Raw genomic sequence first — 27,850 nt, 5'->3', positions numbered from 1 at the left:
ATCTCCCTACAGCAGCATCCTGCCTCTAGCAAACTCTTTAACTATGTAAAATGTCATCGCTTCATCTCATGTAAAATGCTGAGTTAGGGTTTGCACACCCGTAGTGAGAGTTATGGATTGTGGTTCTAACTATAACTTGCATATTGCAGTGGTATTATCAGTTTTAAGTGTTATCTATAAATACACTTTCCCCTTGTTTTTTAAGCGAATTTTAAAGTTTTTTTTATTTTAAATATCCATTAAGGTGTTTTAACAAAACCAACTATAATTTCACTTTAACCTTATTCAGTGAAAATATATTAAGGATAAAGTACCTCCGGCCACACATTATAAGGATATTGCATGTCAGTGAGGAGTTCCATAACTATATAGAGGATCGCGGCCGAAGGCAGAGTTACTTTATAAGGTTATGGGACTCCTAGGTGACTTGCAGTAATCTTATAATGTGTGCCAGGTGGTACTTTATCTCATATAATATATGTTCACACCATCACCTTTCCCACAAACCACTTAAAACCTTGTTGCGTAGCTCTTTCATATGAAAGAGCAAACATGTTTGCAAACATGAAGAATAAAAATAAAGCCTCTAGTGCAGAATTAAACACATCAAAAACATGTGGGATATTAGAAACAGTTTAATACAAGTCATAAAAAAAGCTGCAGTACCTCGGAACATGCAGAAAGATTCCACGATTCCACCTTTCCTCTTATCTAAGGAGTTGAATAAATAAGCTTGTTCTTTCTGCTTGTCACAGTATGCTAGCAAAATATAGCAGAAGAAAGAAAATCAACGTTCCATTTGTTGGTTTAAACAGCTGGTTCAATCATGTTTTGTTAGACCTGGCATCATTGGCGTGGGTCTCCCTTCCACTTTTCGCTTCCTATCTTTTATGTTGGCTGGATTTAGAGGCTCTGGGCGGCGTGCCTCTACAGCACGAATGCTCCTGTGTAAAGATGACTGTATGAATTAGGATAACCATAATGCCTAGGTCTGTATAGCATATTCTCATAGCGAGTTAACCTCAATTTCACTGTTACTATCGTGAAGCTATCCGTTCTCATAGGCCAGAATGGGCAGGTTGACGATTATCTTCTATAATCCTGTCTAACCCCCAGAACCTGATAGTAACTTCGAGTTTGATATGTTTATGCTCAGGACATTGAGGTACACCTTTTAGTAAGAACCATTTATATATCCCATGTTCGAAAATGGCTCTTCTGGAAACGTTGTATTTTCTTGCCTGATCTTTCCTGTAGGCTTTGCTAGTATGTGGCCGTCTGGTTTTGGAGCAGCAGGGCCAGCTGGGTCAGACCTGGCTGGAGAGAGAGAGATCGGTATTCAGAGCATGGGGAGGGTGACTCTTTGATCTGAGCAAGGCTGTGCCTGGAAGGTGAATGATGGCTCCACCCCCTGCATCCTGCCATTCTGAAAGGGCAGGGCGTTACCTCGTAAACCAAGTGCTCCCCGACCCCACCATACTGGTTCTGACTGGATTGAGTGATTTGTGGCTTTAGAGAACAAAGACTTTTTAGGTACAAAACGCTGCGCTGGAACCTTGTCCAGGTGTTTTCCTTCTGGATGTCAAGACGAAACTCTTTCCAAGTGAACAGAGGAAAGGACTTTTGAAACTTTCACCAAGCTTGCTGAAGAAACTACCTGAGGGCCTGAATCGAGAGCGCCTCCTGCCAAAGGAGGACATTATACTTCACCACGTCAGCTGTCAGAATTCCTGTTCGAGGAATTATGCTTGTAGGTGAGGCCTCTTTGGAGCAATCCGGATCCTCTAGTTCTACTGTGAGGAATGCGGACTGGGAGCCTTCACTGAATCTGTGTGGGCCGCTGCAGCTAAGAGAGAGCTGTCGTCGCTGAGAGCCCGCCTGAATTTGAACCTTCAGAACATTTGCTGAACCTATGTGGCCCCCTGCAGCTAAGAGAGCACTGTAGCCGCTGAGTGCCCACCGTTGTGCCAGCCTGGTCGAGACCATCCTTTGCCTTGTGGGCCGCCGTAGCTAAGAGAGAGCTGCTGCCCCGTAGTGCCCACACCTTCGCAAACTTTGTAACATTGTGATTCGTCCTGTGGGCTGCCTAAGCTAAGCGAGAGCTGCTGCCACTGAGTGCCCGCACTTTTACCAACTTTGAATTATCGTGATTCGTCCTGTGGGCCGCCATAGCTAAGAGAGCTGCTGCCGCTGAGCGCCCGCACGTTTGCCAATGTTGCCTCATCGTGATTTGTCCGCTGGGCTGTCGCAGCGAAAGGGAGAGCTGCCGCCGTTGTGTGCCCGCATTCTTTGTTAATAGTACGTATAAATTTGTTTAAGGTTTAAATGGGGTTCGAAAATCCCTTTTGTTAAGCTTTAAGCCATAATTATGCAGGAGAGTTTGAAGATTATTTTTATCCCTCTCACATATGAAATTTCAGCTGAGACGTTCCCACCACACAGAAAGGGAAACTGACATGATGCAGATGGCTCAACTATTCTGCTGCATATCGCCTCAGTGTGCAGCCGGTAACTCGGGCAAGAACTAAGGTACAACCCTCCACGTTAAGTTCGTCGGATACGTCTCCTTACCTCGATTGGTGTTAGCAGGAACCGTCCGCCTGGTCTCCCCGGTCTCCAGAGTCGGTATGGAGACTGTGGCGTGATGGTTGTATTTATACGTGTGGCGATTGCTTTTAAGTGAATAATCGCTCACACCTGATAATGTTTAGGCTGTAATTCATACGCTAGACGCGCCATTTTGGTAGTTTTTAGTACTCCACTAGTTCGATAGCTATCCCCATGCAAAGACGGACTAATTTCATGGAAACTTGTGTTAAAATGGAAGCGCCATATTTGTAGGCTAGCTGGTAAAGGGATACACTCGTTTGCAGCCTTTGCCGATTGTGGACATCAATCTAAGGGTGCCCCGTATTCCGAATTTTAGTGAGGCCCCGATATTGGTGATTTAGAGAGCGGGATCTCGATGGTGTTGAATAAAGTTCTGATGCCTTAAATAATGGCCTACATATAAAAATGTTTAGGCTGTGGTGCACGAAATCAGCGCGCCATTTTGCTCGTGCTACGTTACCACAGGGTTGAGCAGCGGTTGTCAAAGGGGGTAGGCCACTTGCCCTGACTGAGGAAGAAGGGTACCTATTTGGACATTGGCGCCAGCCATTGCCAACTAGAGACCCCCATTTCTAACATGTTTCAGGACCTGACCTGCCCTTCACCCTGTCTGCTGGCTCTTGCAGCAGGCATTGACCTCGGAACTCGACGGTAATAACTTATAATAGTCGAGTTCTAATGTCTTTTCTTTTTAATCAGCGACTTGCTGCTGATTATAAAGAAATTAGGGCGAGTCGCAAATCCCAGCGTACAACATTGTCTCGGGCAATGGGGTCGCAAATTGCATGCTTCATGAATATTAATGAGTCTGTCGCAATTTACGACGCCTCTAGGAATGGCTGGCACTCCCAGGGATGGCGGCCTGCTGGGGTCAGCAGACCAACATGTCTGGGACTGCTTTGTCAACAAAGCAGTTTTTTAAACAAATGCAGCCCGCGTTCCTTAAAGGAAAACTGGATGCATTTAAAAAAGGAAAATAAACTTTTCAATTTCTCTGGGACCACTTCCTGCCCTTAAAAAATATTTGTGCATCCATTCACAAAGGGGAAGGGGTCCCTTGGTGACCCCTTCCCGTTTGCGAGTGCTTTACGGTGCTTTGCGGTCGCACAACATTCATGTAATGTAATGTAATGTAATGTAATGTAAAAATTACTTATAAAGCGCGGCATACACCGGACGGTTTCTTGGCGCTGTTCACTAAATTCGGTGGGAGGCAGAGGGGGGGCGGGAGGGTGAGAAAAGCCTATGAATAGACACTACGGAAGAGGTGGGTTTTAAGGAGAGACCTAAATTGAAGGTGGGAGCGAGAGAGTCTAAGTTCCAATGGGAGAGAGTTCCAAAATGAGGGGCCAGAAAAGAAAATCTGAGACCTCCATGTTTCTTGCGCCTGTATCTAGGTGCCTGGAGGAGTGCTTGGTCAGAGGATCGGAGGTGCCTGGAGGGGACATAGCGATGTAGGAGGGAAGAGATGAAGGAAGGGCCGATGCCGGCCAAAGATTTATGAGTAAGACAGCCAAGTTTGAACTTGCAGCGCTCTGATACAGGAAGCCATTTATACTTGGGTTTTAGACTCGCTATTAGGAAGGAACTCCCTTGGCACCGCCCTTCCTAACCCCATTTTGCGAGCCGCTAATCGAGTAGCGGCTCGCGAAATAGGGTTAGTACATTGGGCAGACCTATTTTGGGCCAAAATCCCCTTTGCAACCGCAAATTACAGTCGTACATCTGGCCCTATGAGACTGCCTTTTATACAGGGATTAGAGAATCCCATGTAATATAAATATAGGAACATATAATAACTTTGGGACAGTGCAGTGAATCTGCACAAAACTATTTGGGTTTGTCTTGGCTAGTTTTATGCATGTCTGTCAAGTGGGTGGCCAAGTGCCATTTTCCATTTAATTCCCATTGAAAAAGCTATTAATAGATCTACAGAAAAAAGTCTGAACGAAATTGCAACAAACGTTACTCATAAAATCCATCAGTTATGTCTGTGAAGTTGAGCATTTGAAAAGTGTGTTTTTTGTGGACTTCAAATCAAGCCACGAGTCCAGTGGTTCCCAAAATTTTTTGACCTGTGGATCCCTTGAAAAAATAGCCAGTTGGCCGTGGCTCCCAATCATGACACTTTTTCTTTAACAGTGGGGGAAGAGGTGTGGGGGGGCAGTGGGGGTATGCTTAACCTCTGGTGTACTTCCAGTTTTCTGCCAGAAGGGCAGCAGTATCCAGAGGTGCTGGGGCACTAGAGGGGTGCTGATGTCGAAGCTCCGAATACTGCCAAGCCAGAGAGGCGCCACCCTTGATGGCGGCCATGGCTGCTGAAATACTAGAGAAGAGAGATTCGGCTGTGCTGGATTAGGTGGAACCTCAGAGTGCTGAGGCTGTGTACAGCAGTGCAGGCTTAGGTGACGGTTTTGGGGGCTGCAGTGCCTGAGAACTGCTGACCTGGGTGAGGGTTTGGGGTTCTGCAGTGCTAGAGAGGACCCGCATAAGGTGATGATTAGGGTTGCTAAAGTGATATAGGGAGGTGCTGGCTTGGGTGAAAGTTCAGGGTGCTTCAGCGCTGGGAGGTGCCGCACAAGGTGATTTCTAGGGGACTGCAGCGCTGGAGAAGTCCTGGCCCGGTTGAGAGTTCAGGTGAGGATGTAGCAGTGCAAGAGGTGCCAGCCTGTGTGGGTGTTTTATCAAGGGTTCTGCAGCGAGAGATGATGGCTGGGGTGAGGACTAGGGGTGCCATAGCGTCACTCAGACCATGGCCACCCCGGGTCGAGGGCTAGGAGGGCTAGGAGCGCTGCAGCACCAGAGGCCCATACAGAACCTGGGCAGGTAAGGGCATAAAATCCTGCAACGCCGGAGAGGTGCTGGGTGGGTGAGGGCTCAGAGTGCCCCAGAGCTGGGGCTGCTGTGCCTGTCTTCATGTCAGTGCATGGAGGGGTCAAAGACGCTCCTGTTTTTCTCTGCTGTGGTAATCAGGATTCGGCCATCACAAGTTACCGGCTGAATGGACAGAATAATCTCCTGTTTGTGGTTACCCGTCCCCCAGCATTTTTACGCGCTAAAAATGGTGAAGTCTCTGGGTTAGAAATCGGATGAAAATGGAGAATTGCCACATAAATGTGTGCGCCGCAATAATAGCAATTCCTGAAGTAAATCCCCATTTTCAAGGTCAATGTCAAAATATCAGTATTTCCAAAAATGACACAATTATTAACAACAATAAGAATTTTATTTTGGAGCGGAAATACCGAATCAACATCCTTGCCCTCCTCGTTTTATATATCACTTGCATGTTAAACATTCAAACAAAATATACATATGTCCGCTTTGAGCCCAGCTTTTAGCGGAAGTTAACATACCAGGACCTGGTAAGACTGGTAGTGTTATGTTTACTTTTACCAGGTGAACCAGACAAGACTCTGCGCTGCCTTTTGTCCCAAATAACAAGCCAGCGCTCCCGATACCAAAACAGAGCCTGCTCTGGCCGGAGGTGCTTCACACCTCCTCCAGGACAGCAGGGTCTCCCTGGGTGGGAAGCTTCAAAGGAAATGCTGCCTTTTAAATCCAATCCAGGAACCTTCAGACAGTGACTGAGGTAAAGCCCTCTTTCCTCCACTTTTGGCGGGAGGAAAGGTGGGAAAATTAGTTAGGTGAGGAGGAGGGTCCCCACGTAGCCTACACCACCTTTAGGGCAGGGCAGGTGAGGTGAACCTCTCTCCTGAAATTCCACCATCTTGAGATGGTGAGAAAACCTCCTATCGGGGCCAGGGTGGTTGTCACTAGAGAGTGTAGAAACTCTAAACGTAAGTAGCCTATTGGCTACCAACTACCTCCCCTTGTAAATCCCCCTAATTCAGTATTTAGGTGGAACCCCGAGACCTGAACAGCCGATTCAACGGGCAAGAGAAGACCACGGCAAAGAAGACCCGCCAATCGAGGACCGAAGCCCTGCTGCAGAAGAAAAATGCGCCAAACCCTGCATGCTGCCATAAGGACTCTATAATCGCTGATGAGGTATCATCCTGAAACCTGAAAGGACTCCAAGAACTCTGGAGCACCTCCAGCCTGTGGGAAATCGCCCTGAAGCTACCTTTGAGTAAAAGTATCGCTCTCCTGCACACCGCAGGCACTGATCCCATGTGCCCGGTTGGTTGACCTGCTGCTCCCTGACTACCTCAACGCAGGTCTGCCTCCCTACCAAGTTTGGAAGCTCCAGGACATATCGCAGCCATGGCGCACCAATCCTTGGGGTACCGGAGAGAAGAGGTGTCCACTCTGAACTCGTAAAGTACCAGAAGCAAGCACCCATCAAGGGACGCCAAGATACCCAGGCCGACTTCCTGAATGGCTCAACTGTCCTGAGATCGCCTCTCCAAGTTGTCTGATCCTGACTGCGAGGACCTCCAGATGCACTATGCCTGGCTGACATGATTGCTCTGCACCCGGTTTCAGCAGCTACCAACTAGCCCTGCTCCTGTAGTTCACAGACCCTTGCGACCTCCTCCGTCTAAGGAGAACCACCGGACTTACCTGGAGTCCATCTGTGCAGTGGTTTTTCAAGTGGGCCCCCTTCGTTTTCAGCACCACTGCTCCTGGATGATCCAGGACGCTACCGTACTTCTGTTGCTGGTCCCAACCTTGATCTACAACGTGAAGGGGAGCTTCATGAAAGCGTTGACTCAATTTCTGTCCAATATTCTGCCTTTTCCCCATTGTTTCTTGTGGTACGTAATTGCGCATAGAATTTAATAATAATAGTCTTTAAAGAACTGTCTTTACGGTCTTAAAAATTATATGAAAATCAATGTTATTTTTACAAATTGGTCTTGACTTTATTCTCGTGTGTGTCTCATTTATTGCCTCTGTGAGTACAACAAATGCCTTTTGGGCATCTCTTGCACTCTACATAGTGTGCTTCATTTTAGTACATTTTACAGAGAGGCGGTTTCCCACAGCAAGGTCTGTGAAGCCCAATAGAGTGTGCGCAAATTCCTAAACATTTTTTAAAAAGTTGAAAGAAGCCTGGCCCTGTAGTGAATCCCCCTGTTATGTTATGTTAGCAAGTTTTGTAGAGCGCAAAGCTGCCTCAGCAAAGAGGCGTCCCAGCGCTGAAGCAGAAACATGGAGGCTGGTGGCAAAAGAGAGACACTAAAGCGAAGGGAAAAGGTGAGTTTTGATGGCCTTACGGAAGGCCAGATAATTATTCATGGCACGGATGGATAGTGGCAGAGTGCTCCAAAGTTTGGCAGCCATTAAACGAAAGGAGCGCCCGCCCGATCGTGCCCTCCTCATTCGGGGGCACAGACACCAGGTGTTAGCCAAGATATTGACAGTATCCACCAGCGCCACCCTAAACACTTTAGAAGGTCCAGGCGGACGGTATATCAGTAGCCCTGACATGGTGTATCAGGCGTCAAGTGAGAGCCCAAGGCGTGCGCACTCACATCAACCAGAGTCTCTTTACCAAAGGTACAGGTATTGCAAGATTTAAAGACCACTGTGATACCACCCCCTCTAGACTCTCTATTGAGGGTCACAATGTTAAAGCTCTGAGGGAGGGCCAAACCTAGCACAGACTCCGATTCAGCAGTGAAGTAGTGTGGCTCACTGGTTAGAGGCGGCAGACCCGAGAGCAGATGACGGCCCGGGACCAGGGTTCGATTCCCGGCGCGGCAGGTTTCTGGACCAGGGTCAGCGGACTCGATAATTCTCTCGCCTCGGTGCCCACTCTGATCAGCGATCACACTCGGCAACTCTGGGCATTAGCTTGCCTCATCTTCACTAACGGCCCCACCAGACCGCCGGGGATGCCTGGTCTCACCCTGGAGATACCCATTAAGGGACCATCTCTCAGGGAAGCCAGGAAGGGTTTCGCAGCGGTCGAAGCGCCTTGGGACCCTACGGGTAAGTAGTGCGCTATATAAATGCCTATACATACATACATACAGATAACCAAGTCTCAGTTAAGAAAAGAGCATCATGATATTCCTCAAATAGCAGATCATAGACATCGGAGTGATGTTTGACTAAGGAACGACAGTTGAGGCTTAAAAGTTTGATGTTATTATTAAAACATGAAGGAGGAGGGGTAAGGTCAGTGTCCAGGAATTAAACCCACAGTTTAAGCAACAAAAAGGGCTCTCTGGAAGTAAGCATAAAGTGTGATTCCAGGGGCGCAAAGCATTCCTAATAGCCAGGAGATTACCCGAGGAATAGGTAAGCTTACCTTTGGTAAAACCGGCAGCATGTCTGGTGTCTGGCACCATCCAGGCGTGGACGGGCGCAGATGGGATTGCCTTAGGCGCGTCTTTGGCACGCCAGCGGAACGCCCGCTGCACGGTCGCGGTCTCCTCATCTGAAGTATGGGAGATCGCAGGGCTAGTCCCGCCGCCCAGAGCCCATCCTGAAATGCGTAGGCCCGCTGGACAGAGACGTAGAGGGAGCCTGCCTTAGACACAATTCGCGAAGCTGCGGTGGACCAGGACGGGGCCCGACAATAATGAGCAAGATAAAGAATAATAAAAAGGTAATCCTCACACACACCAATAAAACATCAATTAGTTTTAAGAAAAATCATACACTAAAAAACACTTTAAAAACGTCCATAGTACAAAAAGAGATACACAGCCTCCCCAGGCACAGCTGAACGCCTGTACCTGGTTGTAGTTGGCCGCTGGGAACTGTTACATGTGTATATTATGGAAACGGGAAACAAAACACTGAAAACAAGCATTGGCAAAGCCAATAGGTCTCACTTATACAAGAGCTATTGACATTGGCAATTCATTTTAGCCATTATGTACATCAGTGTGGCTACTTTTCGGCATGGCTAAAAGTTTGTGGCTTGGCGTGGGGTAGATTAGGATATATTGGAGTCAAGTGAGGTAGAGTTGAATGTGGTAGATTGGTGTGGAGGTAGATTGGGTGGATTGAGGTAGATTAGAGTGGGGGAATTGGGTAAATGAGTGTTATGGATTGGAGTGGGTATATTGAAATGGGGGAGTGGGGTACATTGGTGTGGAGTGAGGTGGGGTAGATTGGAGTAGTTTAGATTGGGGAAGAGTGGATAGGAGTGGAGTAGACTCAGGTGGATTGAGGTAGATTAGAATAGAGTGTGGTAGACTGGAATGGAGTAGATTGGAGTGTGGTATATTGGGGTTGATTGGAGTGGGGTAAATTGGATTGGAGTTGTATAGAGTGGTGTGTGGTAAACTGGGAAGGGGGTGGGGTAGATTGGGTTAGGGTGGGATGGATTGGGTCGGGTGGGGTAGAATGGAGTTGAGTAGATTGGGGAAGATTTGAGTGGGGCAGATTGAACTCTGTTAGTTTGGAGTGGAGTGAGGTAGGGTAGATTGAAGTGGGGTGGAGCGGGTTAGATTGGACTGGAGTGGGGTGGATTTGAGTGGTATGTGGTAGATTGGAGTGAAGTGTGATAAATTGGGAAGAGGGAAATAGAGTGTGGTAGAGTGGGGCTGTTTGGAGTGGGGTAGATTGGAGTGTAGTTGGATGGAGTGGTCTCATGTTGAGTAGATTGGAAGGAGGTGGGGTAGATTGGAGTGGGTTAGATTGGTTCTGGGTGCAATAAATTGGGATGGATTAGATTTGAGAGGGGTATGTTGGCGTGGGGCATATTGGATGGAGTAGATTTGAATAGGGTAGTTTGGGGTGGAGTGGAGTTGGGTAGATTATAGTGGCGTGGAATGGGTTAGATTGGACTGGAGTGGAGTAGACTTGGGTAGAGTGAAGTGGGGTAGATTGGAGTGGGGTGCAGTAGATTTGAGAGGGGAGGTTGTAGTGGGCCACATTGAATGGAGTAGATTGCCATAGGATAGTTTGGGGTAGAGTGGGGTAGGGTAGATTGGAGTGGAGTGGTATGGAGTGGGTTAGATCGGACTGGAGTGGGTAGATTTGGGTAGAGTGAAGTAGGGTAGATTGGGGTGAGGTGGAGTGGATTTGGATACAGTGGAGTGGAGTGGAGTGGAGTGGTGTGGGGAAGATTAGTGTAGGGAGCGACCTGCCTCTTGGGAGGCCACACTGCTGTGCTTCATGCTGCCCCCCCTTGTCACCTGGAAGAGGCACTAACTTGCAGCCCTTGCCCTTGTGCTCCTTTGGGGTAGACCCTTCCTGACCTGGGGATGCTGCGGTCCGTCTATGAGCATAACATTGCTGGCCTGAGCTGCTGGGGTCGGGAGGCCTCCCCACCACTGATCATCTACGTGTGCTGCTCCTTTGGACTACTGTATACCTGGGAGCCCTCCCTGTATTTGGACGACAAAAGGACCCCACTTATTGATGGAGGTGAGCCCCTGCAAGGTGCATAACCAGGGCCTATCACCTGCCACTGCCTCCAGCGAGGCCCTTTTGATCGCACAACACTTGCTTACCTGACTGCCGGAGGTGTTGACTTTACGACGGAGCCGCGGCACACCCTTTGCACTGCCTCACCTTACACTCCTCTCACATGGTGGCTAGCAAGGGAAAGAAGGACTGCTCAGCCAAGGGCTTGCTCCTCAAGGCCTCCAGCTCTCATGCCGAGGGCTCTATGCCAGCCCCTGCTCCGTCTGTCTCCACGGACGCCAGTGACGCTGAGGCCCGCTTACTCATTCCTTTATAGAATTGCTTTTCGCTCCCCTCCGTGAGGACCTAAAAGCCATGAGGAAGGAGGTCTCAGGATCCCAGAGAGGTGAGGCGAGATGTAGATGCGCTGGGGACAGGGTAGACACACTGGACGCATGTGACACAAGTAGGGACGAGGAGATCGAAGACTTCCACCTGGACCTTCAGGTGCATGCCAAAGATTTGGACAATCGCTCCCGACGTAATAACATTCGCATCAGGGGGATCCCAAATGGAAGAGAGGGCCTGAAGAACACCTCTTTTGTGAGTGACCTCTTCCGGTCGATTTATAGAGGCCCCCTGCAACTTTGAGATTGATCTTGACTGCATTCACTGCGCTAGTCGAAAAAGGCCCACCCAGCACCCCCTGCTGACATCCTCAACTGTGTCCATGATTTCCAGCTGAAAGAGCGCGTTCTTAAAAAGGTCACGGACAGTAGCCGGTAAAGTTCCAGGGACACAAACCTACTTTGTACCAAGACCTCACATAGTCCACTCTTCAAATAAGCATTGACATAGCCAATAGGTCTCACCTTTGGGACCTTATAAGTGTTTAGCCATGCAACACTTGATGTTGTTGCAGCAAGGATATTGTGCTGGATAACTAAACACTTATAAGGTCCCAAAGGTGAGACGTATTGGCTTTGCCAATGCTTGTTTAATAGTATATCTCACCATGTAGTTTCCAGTACACTGATTCATGCACATAAATTCACTGAGCAAGGTAACCACCGTTCCTGTCCTTAGCCCATAGGTTTGCTGCACCACAAAGAACTCATGAGGATGGAAAGATTTTATAGACATCATGCATGATGGCCATGCCAGAAATAGGTTAAACGGATAATTTGGAGTTGTTGATTCCACCACAACAAAAAGAAGTGGAAGGCTCCAGCGAGCCCTCCTGTCCATAACCTCACTAGGTCTCTGTGATAAGACATAGACATAGAGTAAGGAATGACATTGTGAGTCTATAAGGGAAGATGCTCATAGTCTTGATGTGAGTTGTCACTAAACTCCTACCATTAATGAAGAAAGGGATTCACAAGAACAAACACGTTTTTTTTAAGGGTACCTTTAGCTTACATTTAGAAGCTTGCCATGAGCAACAAGGGAACCTTTCTGGGAAATATGTGTGACATAAACCAACCGAACAACAATGAAGGTCCAGAAATGAAGAACACAACGTCCAAATGAATAAAAATAAAAGACCAGGCTTGAATAAGCAAAATAGCCTAATAATGAACACATTTGTCAAGGCTTTCGTTAAATATGAATTCTTGAAAAATGTTAATGTGACTCATGAAAGTTTCAATGGTAACTAGAGATAGAGATGAGGTTATGCCAACCTTTGAGGGCACACTTTGAGCTTGTATTCAAGGCTTATGGTCGTCAAGTGTTTCCCCTTCGGGCTTGAAAGGTTCATCTGGAAAACATTCTGTTGCAATCAAGGGAATGCATCAGCTGAGGCTGCTTTGAAGACTGTTGCACAAGATTCATAGACTCAAGATAAACTATTTTCACAAGGACTATGGAATCTTTCAATTGGCATGCCTCAGTGCGACATCACTGGATGTGATTCAGGCCTTTTAACGTTCTATTCTCCTTTCAAGAGGTCTGTTCAAAACATTAATTGTGATGTTTTGGGCATGTCGTTTAGACAGAGATTCAGTAGGGACTAGGACGGATTGACCTTTATTTTCACCAACTAGTGAAGTAGTGAATCTTTTGACTTTTACCGCGTTAAGGCGTCACTTGAGTGCCTGTGTTTCCAACAAAGATTTTGAAAGCAGATGGGTTTTGACGTTAATTGCTTACCTGACTGCTGGCTGCCATCAGCTCCATATACAGGGCGAAGAGGAGGGGAAACAGCAGACAGCCCTGTCTCGTATCTCTATGGATTGGGAAGGGGCAGAGGTATAACCATTCACTCGAACTGTTGCAGAGGGCTGTGTGCACCTGCTCAAGACCCACGGACTAAACCGATTAGGAAATCCAAAGTGCGAAGGGTTTCTCTCAGGTAGGGCCAATGAACCCTATTGAAAGCCTTTTCTGCGTCAATAGATCAAAAGCATGCATTCTGTATCAAAGCGTTGTGCCTTATTGATAATATGGAGTAGCCTCTTCATAATGTCGCCACATTTGTCATTAAGGACAAACCCCACTTGGTCTGGATCTATCAAGCCAGGCAGAAGAGGGGTCCATCTTGAGACCAAGATCCCCATGAACAGTTTAAGGTCAACTTTCAATAAGGAAATCGGCCTATAAGAGGCCAAGTGAAGTTTGTCCTTGCCATTCTTAGGTATGATGACGATAGAAGCCCCCCGCATGGTCGGAGGGAGCAGGGAGCAAATCCCAACAGCATTGTAGACTCTGGTGAGTATGGGAGACAGGATGGCACAAAAGGTCTTATAAAAAAGCATGGAGAACCCGTCTGGCCCTGAGGATTTAAGCAGCTTTTGCTGGAAGATAGCAGACACCACTTCCTCAACTCGTATATGGGAGTTGAGAGTCACAGCCTGATCGAGTGCTGGTCTGGTGGTAGCGGCTTCACGGAGGTAACAGGTAAGATCTCCCGGGGTGAGTGCCTGCGCCTCATAGAGGTCTGCGTAATATTGGTGGAATGTTTCGGCTATATACAGGTCCTCAGTCTACTCCGTCCCAGTCGAACCGACCACCGAGACTCTGGATGACTGCCCTTGGGCAATACCCTATTGGCTTGCAGCCTCCCATATCTATTACCCAGGACATGAAATGTGTGTCACATTCAGAGCACCGCGTGTTCTGCTCTGTCTAAGTCAATGCTGGGCAGCTGAGTGTGCGCAGCCTCGAGCTTTTGCCAGATCCGGGGGCACCATCCATTGAGGGACATGCTTCAGTTCTTGGACCTGTTGAGAGAGTTGGCCCCGCTTGTCCCTGCTTATCTTATTATCAGCTGAGGTAAGCGTGATAATCCCCCCCCCCCATCCCCCCCCCCATCACTGCCTTCAGGGTTTCCCAGAGAGTGGTGATCGAGGTCCGGGATTGTCATTAGTGTCAAGGAAGTCCCTGAGCGCCGTGGTAATCTGCTGGACTACAGCAGGGCGATGCAAGAGCGTGTCCGGGAGATGCCAAGTCTTGGGTGGAAGGCGGGTGGATGGAAGAGAAACATGAGAACAACCGCTGCATGGTCAGACAGTGAACGAGGCAATTTTTTGTCAATTTAGGTATGGGATATGATACCAGAGGGGTCCAGGAAGTAATCTATTCTTGCATACGTCTTATGGGAGTGGGAGTAAATGTGTGCTGGGGTGAATGGCCTTCCAGATGTCTATCAGGTCCATCTCTTCCAGCTTTTGTGTCCGTTCCCGTGAGCGAGCCCCAGACTGTCCCTGACGTTGACCCGAGCAGTCCATTGCGTTATCGATGGCAATGTTAAGGTCGCCCTCCATCAGCAATAGTCGATGTGTCAACCTAGTTAACTCGGCCACCGCCCAGCACAAAAAGCTCTCCTGACGACCATTTGGGGCAAACAGTGAGCCCACATGGGGGTGTGTTATCCCGGCAAAAATGAGTAGGCTAATAACCTGCCCCAGATTTCTACCTGTTTCGGACCAATCTTCCAGGGAAGGCGGAGGACATAAGGATGGTCACCCCGCTGACTTGATGGAATAGGAAGAGCAGAGCTGGTGGGCGAACGCCCTGGAGTGGAGCCTATAGGTGTCGCTAGCTTGGAAGAAGCATATGTGGGCCTCAGAATGCTCCAGGTAAGAGAGGATGGCGCGCCTATTGAGATGGTTGTTGAGACCCTCACATTTAGTGTGATGATCTGAAGATGGGGAGCCATTGAAGGGACTATAATGTGAATCTAGAGGCAATTGTAATCTTGGGTGAGGGGGAGTGTGGTAGCCCGTGAGTCAAGTGGCACCGTGGTGTAGCTGTTTGGGAACTGCCCGGGGGAACCCAGGAGTGGAGGGAGACACAACATCCCAATACAAACCTAACAAATGTTCAACACAATGAAGTAAACCTTATCAATGTCCTGGGCAAGAAGCACCATGAGCGAGAGGTGAAAGAGGCACTGACACCGCACCTCGCACCCCCAACCCGCCAGGGCCCACCACCCATTCAGAAAGATAGAGATAAGGCTGGAAGGAGAGCAGACTCATATCAAAAACAGTGATCAGGAAATCTGACAAGAATCAGAGCTATGCTGGGTCAGAGGAATCCTCACCGAGGGATGCCAACACCGCCCGGCGCTCTCTGCCATTGACGGACCCGAGCAGGGGAGCGACCTATGGTCTTCTAGTCTACCCACCCCCCAGCCAGAGGGGACAGCTTCGGGGATTCAGCCGGAATGTCCAACAGCTGGCAGGCCTCCTTGGGTGAGCAAAGGTGGTGGATCATTCCATGTAATCAGATGATCAAGCGGAAGGGATGACCCCACGAGTAGGGAACTCCGATGGTGCGGAGATGGAACGTAATCGGCCGCAATGCCCTTCTTTTCAGGTATCGCATGAGCCAGCGCATGTGCTGCGCTGACGAGATATTTGGTGTGTGGGCTTCAAAAAGCCGACCACAGCTTTTTGTCTGGGATTGAGAATGTAGTTATGCAATCAGTTACGAGCAGAGCCGCAATCTGGCTTTCCTCTCTCGTCATGGTGCGCGCACATCGCACACTACTCGCCAGCCTGCTTTCACTTTTGATGTCGCGCGCGCGTGCACCACTCGCATGTTTTTTAATTTTCTTTTAGCGTAGGCGAACGCACACAACTCCCGGCCTTGTTTTCGAGCACGCATGCACCACTCGTGTGCTTGTTTCCCTGATGCCCTGCTCTGCTGTGTCCTTTTTAAGAGTGTCTCTCCTCGTTTGGCAGTGTAATCACCTGGTGTCAGGACTCAAGTAGTGTCTCCTCTAACGAGTGATGCCCCGGCTGTCTCTCTCCTTGTGATGTCATAAGTTTCTGTCTCCTCCCTGGCCGTCTCTCTGTAGTAGTCATTTGCCTCTCTGGTGTTGTTGTATTTTTTATCGTCTCTGCATCCCTGGCTGTCTCGCTCCTTTCAGGTATATATATGCTCTCCGTCTTTCCTCCCTCTGTCTCTCTTCTGCTGCCCTGTCTCTCTCTCTCTTCTTTGTTTACCCGTATCATAGAGGGTGTTGGTGGGTCATTCAGCAGTCTGACAAATGTAGGTCCATAGGTATAGTGGTGACTTGTTTGCCGGCTTATCCGCAGAAGCTGTGACAGTGAGAGACACGTTATTCTCTTCTTAGATGAATAAAGAGAACTGCTTTCTTTCAACATTTTTTGAAAAAGTGTTGGGGTCGGAGGTGATATCCAGCCTTCTACGCCACTCCTGGGACATTATGCTAGGTGAATCCCTACCATACGAGCAGTTGAATTATTTGAAATTTGGTGTGCATAAGAATTCATATACCTGAAGTTGTTCCCTCATGTATTTTTCCTTTGATTGGATGTAACATCTGCCGGCATAAAACATTCTACATGCTGCTAGAACAGTGTTTCCCTCATTGTTCAAATGGAACATTTTAACCCTTTGGCAGGAGGGAGTTGGGATTTGCCAAACCTTAGTTACTTGCACAGTACAAGCTGACTGTAGTATCTAGTTGCGCTTGAGGTAGAAGACCATACAGTAGGATTATTCTGCTCAGCCAAACATATCTCATGTGACATTTGTGTTCTACAAAAGTCTTAGCCTGCAGCTGCCCCCGCCCTACAATTTAATGTACATAAAATCATAAATTCTGGACTGGTAGTGACTGCAGAGGTCCGTTATTTTAGAATCTTTTCAAATTTGGGGTCCATACTCTGAATTCAGATGTTAATGATTTTATTCTGATAAAAGGGTTATGAGATGTATATTGTTTTAATATTGTATTTAAAGATTGAGAGCCTTATGACACCTCTACGCTCACAGAGACCAATTTAGGAAGCGTATTTGGTCAGCTAGTGACCCGTTTTCTTCCCCAGCATCAAAAGGTTCCTGTACAGTAGAGGAATGAAATGGGAGGAGATTTCATCAGCAGAAACGAACTTTTCCCTCATTGCTCACATAGCACTAGTTGGGTATTGTATTTCATGAACCCCAGGAGCCATCTTGATTGTTCAGCAGAGATGTGTGTAATTTATATGAGGTGCAGAAAGGTGGGATCATTGTCTAATAGGGGCCTTGATCTGAGAAGGAGGTCACTGCCACCTTGTTTTGACTGCACATGATGATTAGCCTCTTGGCTGCTATGGTTTTTCCCCTCCTGTGCTGACTATTGATGATTCCCTTTATTCATGACGAGCTCAGCTCGTCATCAGCACAGCTCAACCGTGCCTCATGACGAGCTGAGCTCGTCATGAGCATCGAAGGGGTTAAAACGTTCTCAGCCAGAATACGGGGATGGCATCACAATTTCGGAAAGGGGGAGTGTGTCACTCACAAGGACCATCTAGGGATTATTGTAGGAGTTTCTACAAAGTGTCGGTCATGAGCACGAAAAGTAAGCCATGGTACAAGGCCGAGGGACACAATGTCCTGTCTCCACAGAATAAGAAAACGTGTTACAGATAAGGACTGTCATTTCCACACGAAGGTAAATGTGCCGCCATTGGACAGATATGCATAGACTGTAGTAAAGCGAATCATTTTGTGACAACTTCCAACGCGAAGGTAAAAGTAAGTGCATTGCGGCGTGAAGACAAAATGGCTGAACAAACGCTACATCAGTGACATTCGACGTACTCCCGGTCACACCAATTGAGGCAAATCGACGCAAAATGAAGTTGATAATCGTCTAAATCATCGAAAAAGAATTCCTCCGTGTCTGTTTACAATGAGAGGGACAATGATAATTGTGCAATATTAATGTTTACTGCAAAAAGGCATGCACATATGGGGCTAGTGGAATGTGAGAAAAAATCCAAAGTGTAGGCAATTCGACATGAAGACAGCTGTGCGTCAATAAATATTATGCCGCTGGAGATGTATAGCAAATTATCTCTGGTACCACAACTTACGAATTCAAAGACTAAAGTATACTCATGGTCTGCCTCAACGCCCTTCAAAAGTCAAACAAAAAATTTGTAGCCATAATGAAACTTAAGAAAACTGTAGTGAATGTGCCTATTCATGTACTTCAAGGAACAGCTTCAAGTGTTTGTTTGCTGAGTTTCCATAGTGCTGCTGATATGGGACTGATATCAGTGAACTACACTATAAATGCTCCTCAAGAAATTGTAAGTCAATTTCCTTCATTATTTCATGGGTCGAGAAAAGTCAAACACTGAAAGTAAGATTACACATAAATGAGAATTTTCATCAAAAACATAGACGAGTTGCGTTTCACTTACAAGAAGCTGTTGAAAAGGAACTTCATTTTTTACTTATACATGGCATCATTCAATGCTCCATTTGTACGACACCATGGCTTTCGCCCATTGTAACAGTGCCTAAAAGAGACAGGGAAGGAGCTGTACGCATAAGTACTGTTGACATGCGTCAGGCCAACAAAACAACTGAGCGAGAGCAACCTCACAGTCTGCACATTGCTGATATAATAACTCAATTGAATGGCACAGAGTTCTTCTCTCGACTCAACCTAAATAAAGGATCTTACCATTTGGAACTTGAAGAAACATCTAGATACGTTGTAACCTTTTCTACGCATATTGGTTTGTTTTGCTACAAGCGATGGAGTTTTGGTATATCCTCTGCTGCAGAACTTTTCCAAGTCGTCATTTGACTTATCATATAGCTTGTAGTAAATGCATTTAACTATAGTGATATATTGGTATCGTGGGGCTGCACAGAAAGAGCATTACAAAGCTCTCATGCAAGTATGTCGTTTGCTGAATGATGCAGCCTTAACTCTGAATGCATTGTCTACTGCAAATCCCCCAGAAGGCATTTATATGATACAGTAATATCTTGAAATGGTCAATTACTGTTCTAGATACATACAAGACTTTGCTATGGTCATTGCAACAGAACTAACCAAAATGTATGCGTCTTTTCATTGGTCACGTGAGTGTGAGAAGAGCATCCAAAAAATAAAAAAAGCCATTGAGAACACCATTGAAATGCCCGACTTTAGATCCCAAACTCCATACAGAGGTTGTAGTTGATGCTAGCCCTGTTGGGTTAGGCACAATCCTTGCACAGCACAACAGACCGCCAAATGCCAGGAGACATATTGTGGTACATGCCAATAAGAGCTAGTCACAAACTGAACGTGCTTACTCGCACCCTGAGAAAGAAGGCTTGGGCTTGTGAATAATTTCCATGTGTTTGTGTATGGAAAGCACTTCACATTAGTGGCTGATCACCAAGCATTGTTGATGGTATTTGGCAATCCCACAGCAAAAATGCCTCCTAGAATTGAGCGCTGGGGTTTGAGGTCACAAGAATTACAACTGAACGATTCTTCATCGTCCAGGGAAAGATCAGAAACTGGATGAATATGCCCTGGTACCCCATGTAAGACAGTGGAGGATTACATCCAATTTATTGTGAAATCGAGCACACCAACTGCCATGTCTTTAGAGCAAATGGTCACTGCCACGAGCCAAGGTAGTTGCATGTCAAAATTAAAAGTTGTGGAACCAGTATTCTAGACCTCTCACTAATGACAGCGAGTATATGAAGTTCTGAAATGTAAGAGATGAACTTTCAGTAACGCAGGAAGGCCTCATTCTGCAAGGTACACAGATTGTTATTCACCAAAGTCTCTGACAACAAGTAGTCGAATTTGCCCAAGAAGGAGATCGAGGAATAGTTGCCTCTAAGAGAGCTGTCCGTGATCGAGTCTGGTTTCCGTAACTTGTCGAAAGGGTCAAAAAAGAATTGAAGACTTGTCACATATGCAACTGTCTTTCATCTCAAGTTAGTCAGCAACCTTTGATTATGTCAGAATTGCCACATCATGCTTGGGAGAGAATTGCTATTTTTTTTTTTTTGGCCCTCTGGATAATGGACATAATCTTCTAGTTATTGTTGATCAATACTCCCATTTCCCATTGGTAGAAGACCTTTCATCCACTACACATGAGCAGGGTTATTCAAAAACTAGATGGCATCTTTGCGTCATGACTTGTACCTGCAATCCTAAAATCTGACAACGACCCACCTTTTAATGGTCAAGAATTCAAAAACGTTCTAAATCACCTCAAGATAAAGAATGTAAAAAAACACTCCCCTTTGACCCCAGGCCAATGGTCTGGTAGAACGCCTCAGGAGTACTCTAAAGAAGGCTGTTCAGCATTCTGCATTGGGGAAGTTTGAACTCGAAGGTGTTTTGAACACTATTCTATGAGATTACCGTTTGACCCCTGCACTCAACCACGGAGGAAACCCCTGCAACTATCATGTTTGGAAGAGTCATGACAACCAAGCTTTCCCAATGGAAGGGGCTGGGTGTGACGGGGGATACATCTGCATGCTAATACTCTTCTTGGGCTGGGAGAGAGGTGATTCACACTTACATTTGAATAGGTTGTGTCCTGCCCTCACTCAAAGGGCTGATTTACCTCCTACTGATCGTCTGGATCCAGGAATGGGCTGCAAGGGACTGTTGCACACTTCTGAGGGTTCATTTGAAGTCACCCCTTAATCAAAGACATTTTTGAGTAAATGTACTGGAGCTCTGATCCCATGTTTTTAGACACTGTTGGCTCTACAAACTTCTCATTGCCATGAGGACTGCTGTGCTGCCAGGAGCAACCACCATTTCGACTAACTGCCTTGTTGTGTTGACCTGCTGCTGCTGGGCTGCAGGAGGGACTGCCAATTTGCAACCTAACTGTATGCGCTGTCTGCTGCCTGCCACCTCCTTTTGTGCCCTGGAGTGCTCTCCAAGGGTTTGTTTGCTTGCCCCCTTTTCTCTCGAAATCTCAGGGCCATCAAAGACCTTGTTGCCTCTTTTCTCCAAGACTTCTGCTGGGTGAGCCCATTTTACAAGGGCTAGCATGTCGCCAGTGCTCCCTTCTGCACCAAGGTAAAACTTTGTGCATTACAGAACAGTGCATTATGGGACTACAGTGCAGCGCTCTGACCAGGGGAGTGCCTTTGTGCATTCTAGGGAAGTGTTCCGTGGTTTATAAACCAGCATGTGGTGAGCGTTTTTTCTCTAGCGAGAACAGCGTTGTTTCGCCTGGAGGCATTACCAGAGAAACAAACCCGTCCTTGAGCCAGCGTGCTCGCTGCAGCTGAATTGTATTGAGAACCTCACCCCCGGAGTCTGGCAAGATATCACCACCATCAGATGCCACCAAGAACAAACTAGTGTGGCCCCTCTGGTTGTGAGACTCGAGGAACAGCCCCTTGAAGACCTGTACTGCTCTGAGTTGGTACAGTGCAGCGTCTAAGGCTGCAGAGCTACTGGAGCTCTACATACCCTTCAAGGCAGGCGTTTTAACGACACGTTGTTCTGTAACATGTTGCGGGCCAGCACTCTGAGGCTCATTCCAGCCAGCCTCGCCCTCTGGTTTTAACGCATATACTGCACGAAGCTCCCAACGTCAGGTCCCACTCCCAAGACATGACAACATTGTTAGCAAGTTACAGATGCCCTGGGGACAGTGACCCTGCACCCACAAAGGTACTGTGAGGTGGGTTGGGTCCAGAAGAGTGGTTAAGCCGCCCTGCTCCCCTTCACGGGTGGCTTGGTTTCACTTGGGCAAAGAGACGCGCTTCAAACGTCCCCGGCAGGTTCTAAGTTCGCAAGAGCGTGAGGGGCATGTCTTGTTCAGCATTGTCTCTGCTCTGGAGATGACCTCAAGAATGGTGCAGGGCCGTCCATAGAGGAGAACTGCTGGAAGACTCAAGCTCTATTGCTGTTTAGCGTTTAGTAGGTGCTCCTGCGCCCTATGTTTGGTTTCTAAATGCAATCACTTCAACCACGTTCACTACAGTTACCGTATGAAGTGTAATAGGAGCGCAGGTGCGCTGTGACCCATGTTTTCATAGTAATTTGTGTTTTTCTCTGTCAAACCTGCATTATTTGCACTAATGGTGTGATTTTAGTAATTTTGGTCTTGTTTGATTACAATATAGAATTCATTTTTACATAATCCTGCGTGGATTCCCTTTAGTGGTTTACTCACTGTGTTGCTGCACGAGTGTGTTGCACAAATGCTCTGCACATTGCATCTTTAAACTAGCCTTACTGCTCTGCGCCAAGCTACCAGAGGGTGAGCGCAGATTATCTCAGGTGTGTATCTGGCTTACACTGACTAGAGTGGTGGATTCTGCCTGGCTTAGGTGCCTACCCTAGCCAACCAGAAACCCCAAGGCCAACAGTGGTTCTTGTGAATCACTTGATTTCCCAGCATGCCCCTGCTGCAGGACTAGGTCAACGCACTTTGTGTAGGAGGACTAGCCACCATTTGTGTAGCTTTTTCTATTTTTACACAATTTGAAGCTTTGGGGGAGTATCGCATTAATAAAAGAAAAACTGACATCATAATTTGCGGTAATACAAATCCGGATTTGCATCCAGATATTCAGAGATGTATTAACAATAAACCCAAAAGATATCTAGGGGTATATTTTACATCCTCAGTACGTGATCTATATATGCTGAATTTTGAACCCTTAATTCGGAAAGTGCGTGATATCCCTCTAAGGTGGGAAGCACTGCCTTTATCCATTCTAGGCCGCGTGGCATTAATTAAAATGTCAATACTCCCTCTATTCAATTTTTTGTTTTCTACCATCTCCTGTTCCCTTCCAGGCTATTTTTTTTCAAAGATTGAATCCCTTTTTTCAGCCTTCATTTGGGCCAAAAAGACCCCACGAATAGCTATAGAAACCGTATATGCAGATAAGGAACACGGCGGATTGGGTCTACCAAATTTGAAAGATTATTACTATGCATATTTTGCACAGTATCTCTCGAGATTTAAATATCCAGCATTTAGAGATGCATTATTTATTAATTTCTTTTTTGATTTAATCTGTAAAGAAACAAAGATACTTTCTCCACTCGCAATTTTTAAATCACCCAAATTAGTCAGATATAAGACTTTGCGTTGGTTTCTCAAAAAGCGAGATGTTATGCTGAAAAGGTACTCACTTTCTCTCCTGACCTTAGTAACTCCATAAAGAGAGGCTGTCTTTGGAATGGGGACCAGATTAGAACCCGATATTATACGCACTTAGGCGAGATATGTGTTCATTAATTTATCTAAGTTTATTAAAAATGGAATTTGGTTGACTCATGACGAGATGTCTTTGTTAATACGTGGAAATTTTCTCCTTATGGGCTCATACGCAGTACTTTATAGGTTAATGGGTTATATAGACATAACAAAGATAAGCCAAATCTCTAATCTAACGAATGATCTTTTTTGGTCCCCAGTATTTAAGAGGGCGGGAGTATGGAAGAAAAAATTGGCGCAAAGTAGGGAGGAAGATTTAAGTGCCAAAGCGATTAAAAAATGGCAAAAGCACGAAAGCTTCACTTAAAGGAAATAAACTGGAAAACCCTATATAAATTAAACTTTACGGTTCTTAGAGGTGCCAATTGGAGACGTATGCTTTTTCTTTAGCAAATGGCTGTTGTATTGTACGCCTGCAGTCATGTAAAAAATGTATAGTAATACGTCGTCTACTTGCTTTAGATGCACCCAACCGGATTTGCCTAATTGGTCACATATCATTGTCTTTTGCCCTAAAATTAAGGTTTTTTGGGAAAATATGTTTTTTATATTGCCTCAATATTTACATTTTACGATTGTTAGTTATAATAATTTAATTATACTTGGGGTTGATCCAGAGCTTAATTTGGAAGATTCCTTAGTTAAGCTTTTGTATATCATTGTTGCAATTGCCAGATCTTTGATTCTTAAATATTAGAAAACAGAAATAATTCCAACAGTAAATGAGTGTTTCCAAAAAATCAAGAGAGTCAGGAGCAGTGAATATTTGTATGCAAAAAGGATGGGAGCATTGCGTAAATTTACCAAAATCTGGAAAGATTATTTTGATTGAGAAAAATGTTCAGTACTGGATATATGGAATATCATGTTTATGCTTAAATATACATTCTTTATGCATTCTGTACTTATTTTGGGCAATTTCAATGTATCCTTGTTCATTATGTTCAGATTTAGCTGTGGGATTGTGAAATCTTCTTTTTTTTTCTCTTCGATATTTTGCAATCATTATGCTATTAAATCTTTGCCAAGAACTCAATAAAAATATATTTTTTTTAAAAACATTTGTGTCTCAAAGGGAAGTATGACTCTTTTTCCTAGAACATCATTTTTTTCCCTGAATTGTAACTGTTCACTTTTCCATATTATATCAATGCAGATCTTTCAAGAAATATTTTCTTCATGTAATTTTCAATGTTTTTTCTATTTTGCAGAACAACAATCACATCTAGAAAATATGAATGGGAAAGAAAGCCACAAAGGTTCCGGAGGCAAGATGAATTTTACTCGAAATATCTACTTAAGGAAACGGCGCAGAATGCACATGAAGGAGAGACGCTTTGCTTGTAATGTGTGTGAGGAAGGATTTATCAATGAGACACTTCTTGTGAGGCACAAAAAAGGACATACCAGCCTCAGGCCATATCACTGCGAAACGTGTAAAAAGTGTTTCACTCAAAAGGGAACTTTTTTACAGCATCAAAGAACACACACTGGAGAGAGGCCATATCACTGTACTGTATGTTCCAAGAGCTTCCCTCGAAAGAAAATTGTTCATGAGCATCAATGCATACACTCAGGAGAAAAGCCTTATCACTGCACCATGTGTGAGAAGAGCTTCAGTCAAAAGGCAAATCTTCTTCAGCACCAAAGAAAACACACAGGGGAGAAACCTTATCACTGCACCATGTGTGAGAAGAGCTTCAGTCAAAAGGCAAATCTTCTTCAGCACGAAAGAAAACACACAGGGGAGAAACCTTATCACTGCACCATGTGTGAGAAGAGCTTCAGTCAAAAGGCAAATCTTCTTCAGCACCAAAGAAAACACACAGGGGAGAAACCTTATCATTGCACTGTGTGTTCCAAAACCTTTTCTCAGAAGGGGAACCTTGTACTGCATCAAAGAACACACACAGGAGAGCGGCCTTATCACTGCACTCTGTGTTCCAAGCGCTTTGCTGATAAGGGAACCTTTGTACGGCATCAAAGAACACACACAGGAGAGAGGCCTTATCACTGCACTTTGTGTTCCAAGCGCTTTGCTGATAAGAGATCCCTTCTCCAGCATCAAATTGTACACACAGGAGAGCAGCCTTATCACTGCACTGTGTGTTCCAAAACCTTTTCTCAGAAGGCACACCTTGTACTGCATCAAAGAACTCACACAGGAGAGCGGCCTTATCACTGCACTCTGTGTTCCAAGCGCTTTGCTGATAAGAGATCCCTTCTCCGGCATCAAATTGTACACACAGGAGAGCAGCCTTATCACTGCACTGTGTGTTCCAAAACCTTTTCTCAGAAGGCACACCTTGTACTGCATCAAAGAACTCACACAGGAGAGCGGCCTTATCACTGCACTCTGTGTTCCAAGCGCTTTGCAGATAAGGGATCCCTTGTACGGCATCAAAGAACACACACAGGAGAGAGGCCTTATCACTGCACAAAGTGTGCCAAGCGCTTTGCATATCAGGGATCCCTAATACGGCATCAAAGCATACACACATGAGAGAAGCCTTTTCACTGCACTGTGTGCGAGAAGAGCTTAAATCAAAAGTCAAGTCTCGTAACACCAAACACACTGGAGAGAAACCTTATCACTGCAAAGTGTCTTACAAGCTCTTTTCATCAAAGTGCACACACAGGAGAGCTGCCCTATCACTGCACAGTGTGTGAGAAGAGCTTAACTGGTAAGGCACATCTTATACGGCTCCGAAGTTTACACTCCAGTGAGAGGCCTCATCACTGCACTGGGTGTGAGAAGAGCTTTACTCAAAAAGGTACATATGCAACGGCACCAAATAATACACACTAAACAGAACCCTATCACAGTTTATGCCAGGAACTTCACTCAAAACGAACGTTTCTACAACACCAATTAATACAAACAAGATACATCCATTTTCACTGTAACAATCTTATGTCCTGCTTACCCAAAAGTAGGATTTACTAGAATGTTGTAACTTAGTGAGGGCTTATAGTCTTACATTCCTAATGGCCAGTGTTCTCAGTAGGGAGCGTGCATTTAGTGTAATAACCCTGAGTGCGCAAACTCCGTTGCGAAGCGCATACACTTCAAATATCACTGAGGCACCATTTGCAGCTCTTGCTTTTAAAAAGCGAGCAGCATAGAAAAAAAGATCTCTTGCGTGAAGGAGCACAGAGAGCAGATCTTGGGCCTAGCAACATACCACCGTGGAAGTGGGGAGAACGAGCAGCATGGCTCTTAAACTGCAGTGTATCGGGTCACCAGTTGTGCAGCATGTTTCTTCTTCGCATGCTGTTTGCTGCACTAGTTTCTGAGAGAGGCTGCAGGGCTTTACAGGCAGCAGTGGCTGTCCGGGCATGATCCGCGCCTTGCAGATTAATTTATTTTAAAAGTCCATCCACTAATTAGTATTGTTCGGTATTTAGGGGAACGATGTACGGCATACTGATGTTTAAGTCCCAGCTCAAAGTGTTCAAAAGGCATGCACTTCGTGCATAATGGAAGTCATTTCTGACCCTGCCGCAAGCATGCTAAGGCATATGTGCCCCCAGTGACACAGCATCATTAAGATGAGCCATTTCCCGGCCTAGACCTGGGCTCTGTAATTGCAGCTCTGGTCACCTGTGAAGCGTGATTGCGAGCAGCCGTACAACAATGTAAGGAGACTATGATCGGTAACCAATCTCATCCTTGTGTTATTCCTTTATAAATGTGCTGAGTCTGTCTCACTGCTAGTTGATTCTATTGTACCAACAGATTATAGGATTAATTTAAAGGGTTCATTTACCACCTCTCTCACGCCATTACATGAGGGCACAGCCGCAACGCTATCACGCCGTCTTACAAAACACACACTAAACTACTACTTACATGTCACAACAACTTTTAGCTCACAGCTAGGGCTCTCAGCACAGCCCCCTATTCACAGATGCCAAAGTCCCAACAAATCGAAGCCCGATGCTCCTCTGTAGCGCACAGAGGTACTCGCCTCTCGGAACGGACTGGCTTCCATCTTCAGGCCAGGTGCTGGTCGCTCTTTGTAGTGCCTGATTACCGTTGGAGTTGCAGAAAGAAAAGTGGGCTCTTTTCCCTTTCCTTCATACCGTTTACCACATATGTTTAAGAGTTAGTAGTTCAACTATGGTTATTGCAGATGTATGTAGACATATTTTCCTTAATAAATCCTGCTGTATCTTGCATTACAATGGGTTCGAGTCAGCATTCTGTGCATTTAAGATCCCCTCCTATAGGGCTCACATTTATGTTTTTTGTCACTCTATAAGCTCTACAGCGCTCAGGCTTCGGTAGTGAAGAGTGCTGCCGCAACCAACTGAAAAGCAGCTAACCCAATGAGCAGCCCCTTATCTATGAGTGCCGCCAGGTATAACTTGATTTACCTCTTGTAAGGAGTAAATACTGTGTCCAGACTGATTTTAAAAATTTCTTTTTTCATCCCAGTCCTTTTTTGCTTTCCTCATTCGAAGAATGCAAAATAAAACAAGAC

The 27,850-nt window shown here is 46.0% G+C and overlaps 1 protein-coding gene across 1 annotated transcript in view; it reads left to right on the top strand.

The window, feature by feature from the left end:
• The window catches only part of LOC147663019 (uncharacterized), a 56,469-nt gene extending 28,924 nt beyond the window's left edge, over positions 1 to 27,545 (top strand). Inside the window, 1 exon segment of the mRNA XM_086950730.1 lies at positions 24,575 to 27,545. Within this exon segment, the coding sequence (XP_086806856.1) occupies positions 24,575 to 26,172 (1,598 nt within the window). The 3' untranslated portion in view covers positions 26,173 to 27,545.
• Positions 27,546 to 27,850: the final 305 nt, after the last annotated feature.

Source organism: Lissotriton vulgaris, unplaced genomic scaffold (assembly GCF_964263255.1).
Source record: "Lissotriton vulgaris unplaced genomic scaffold, aLisVul1.2 SCAFFOLD_1744, whole genome shotgun sequence".
Classification (NCBI taxonomy): Eukaryota; Metazoa; Chordata; class Amphibia; order Caudata; family Salamandridae; genus Lissotriton; species Lissotriton vulgaris.
The sequence above is the reverse complement of the archived record's forward strand: the minus strand, read 5'-3'. Positions and strand labels throughout refer to the sequence as shown.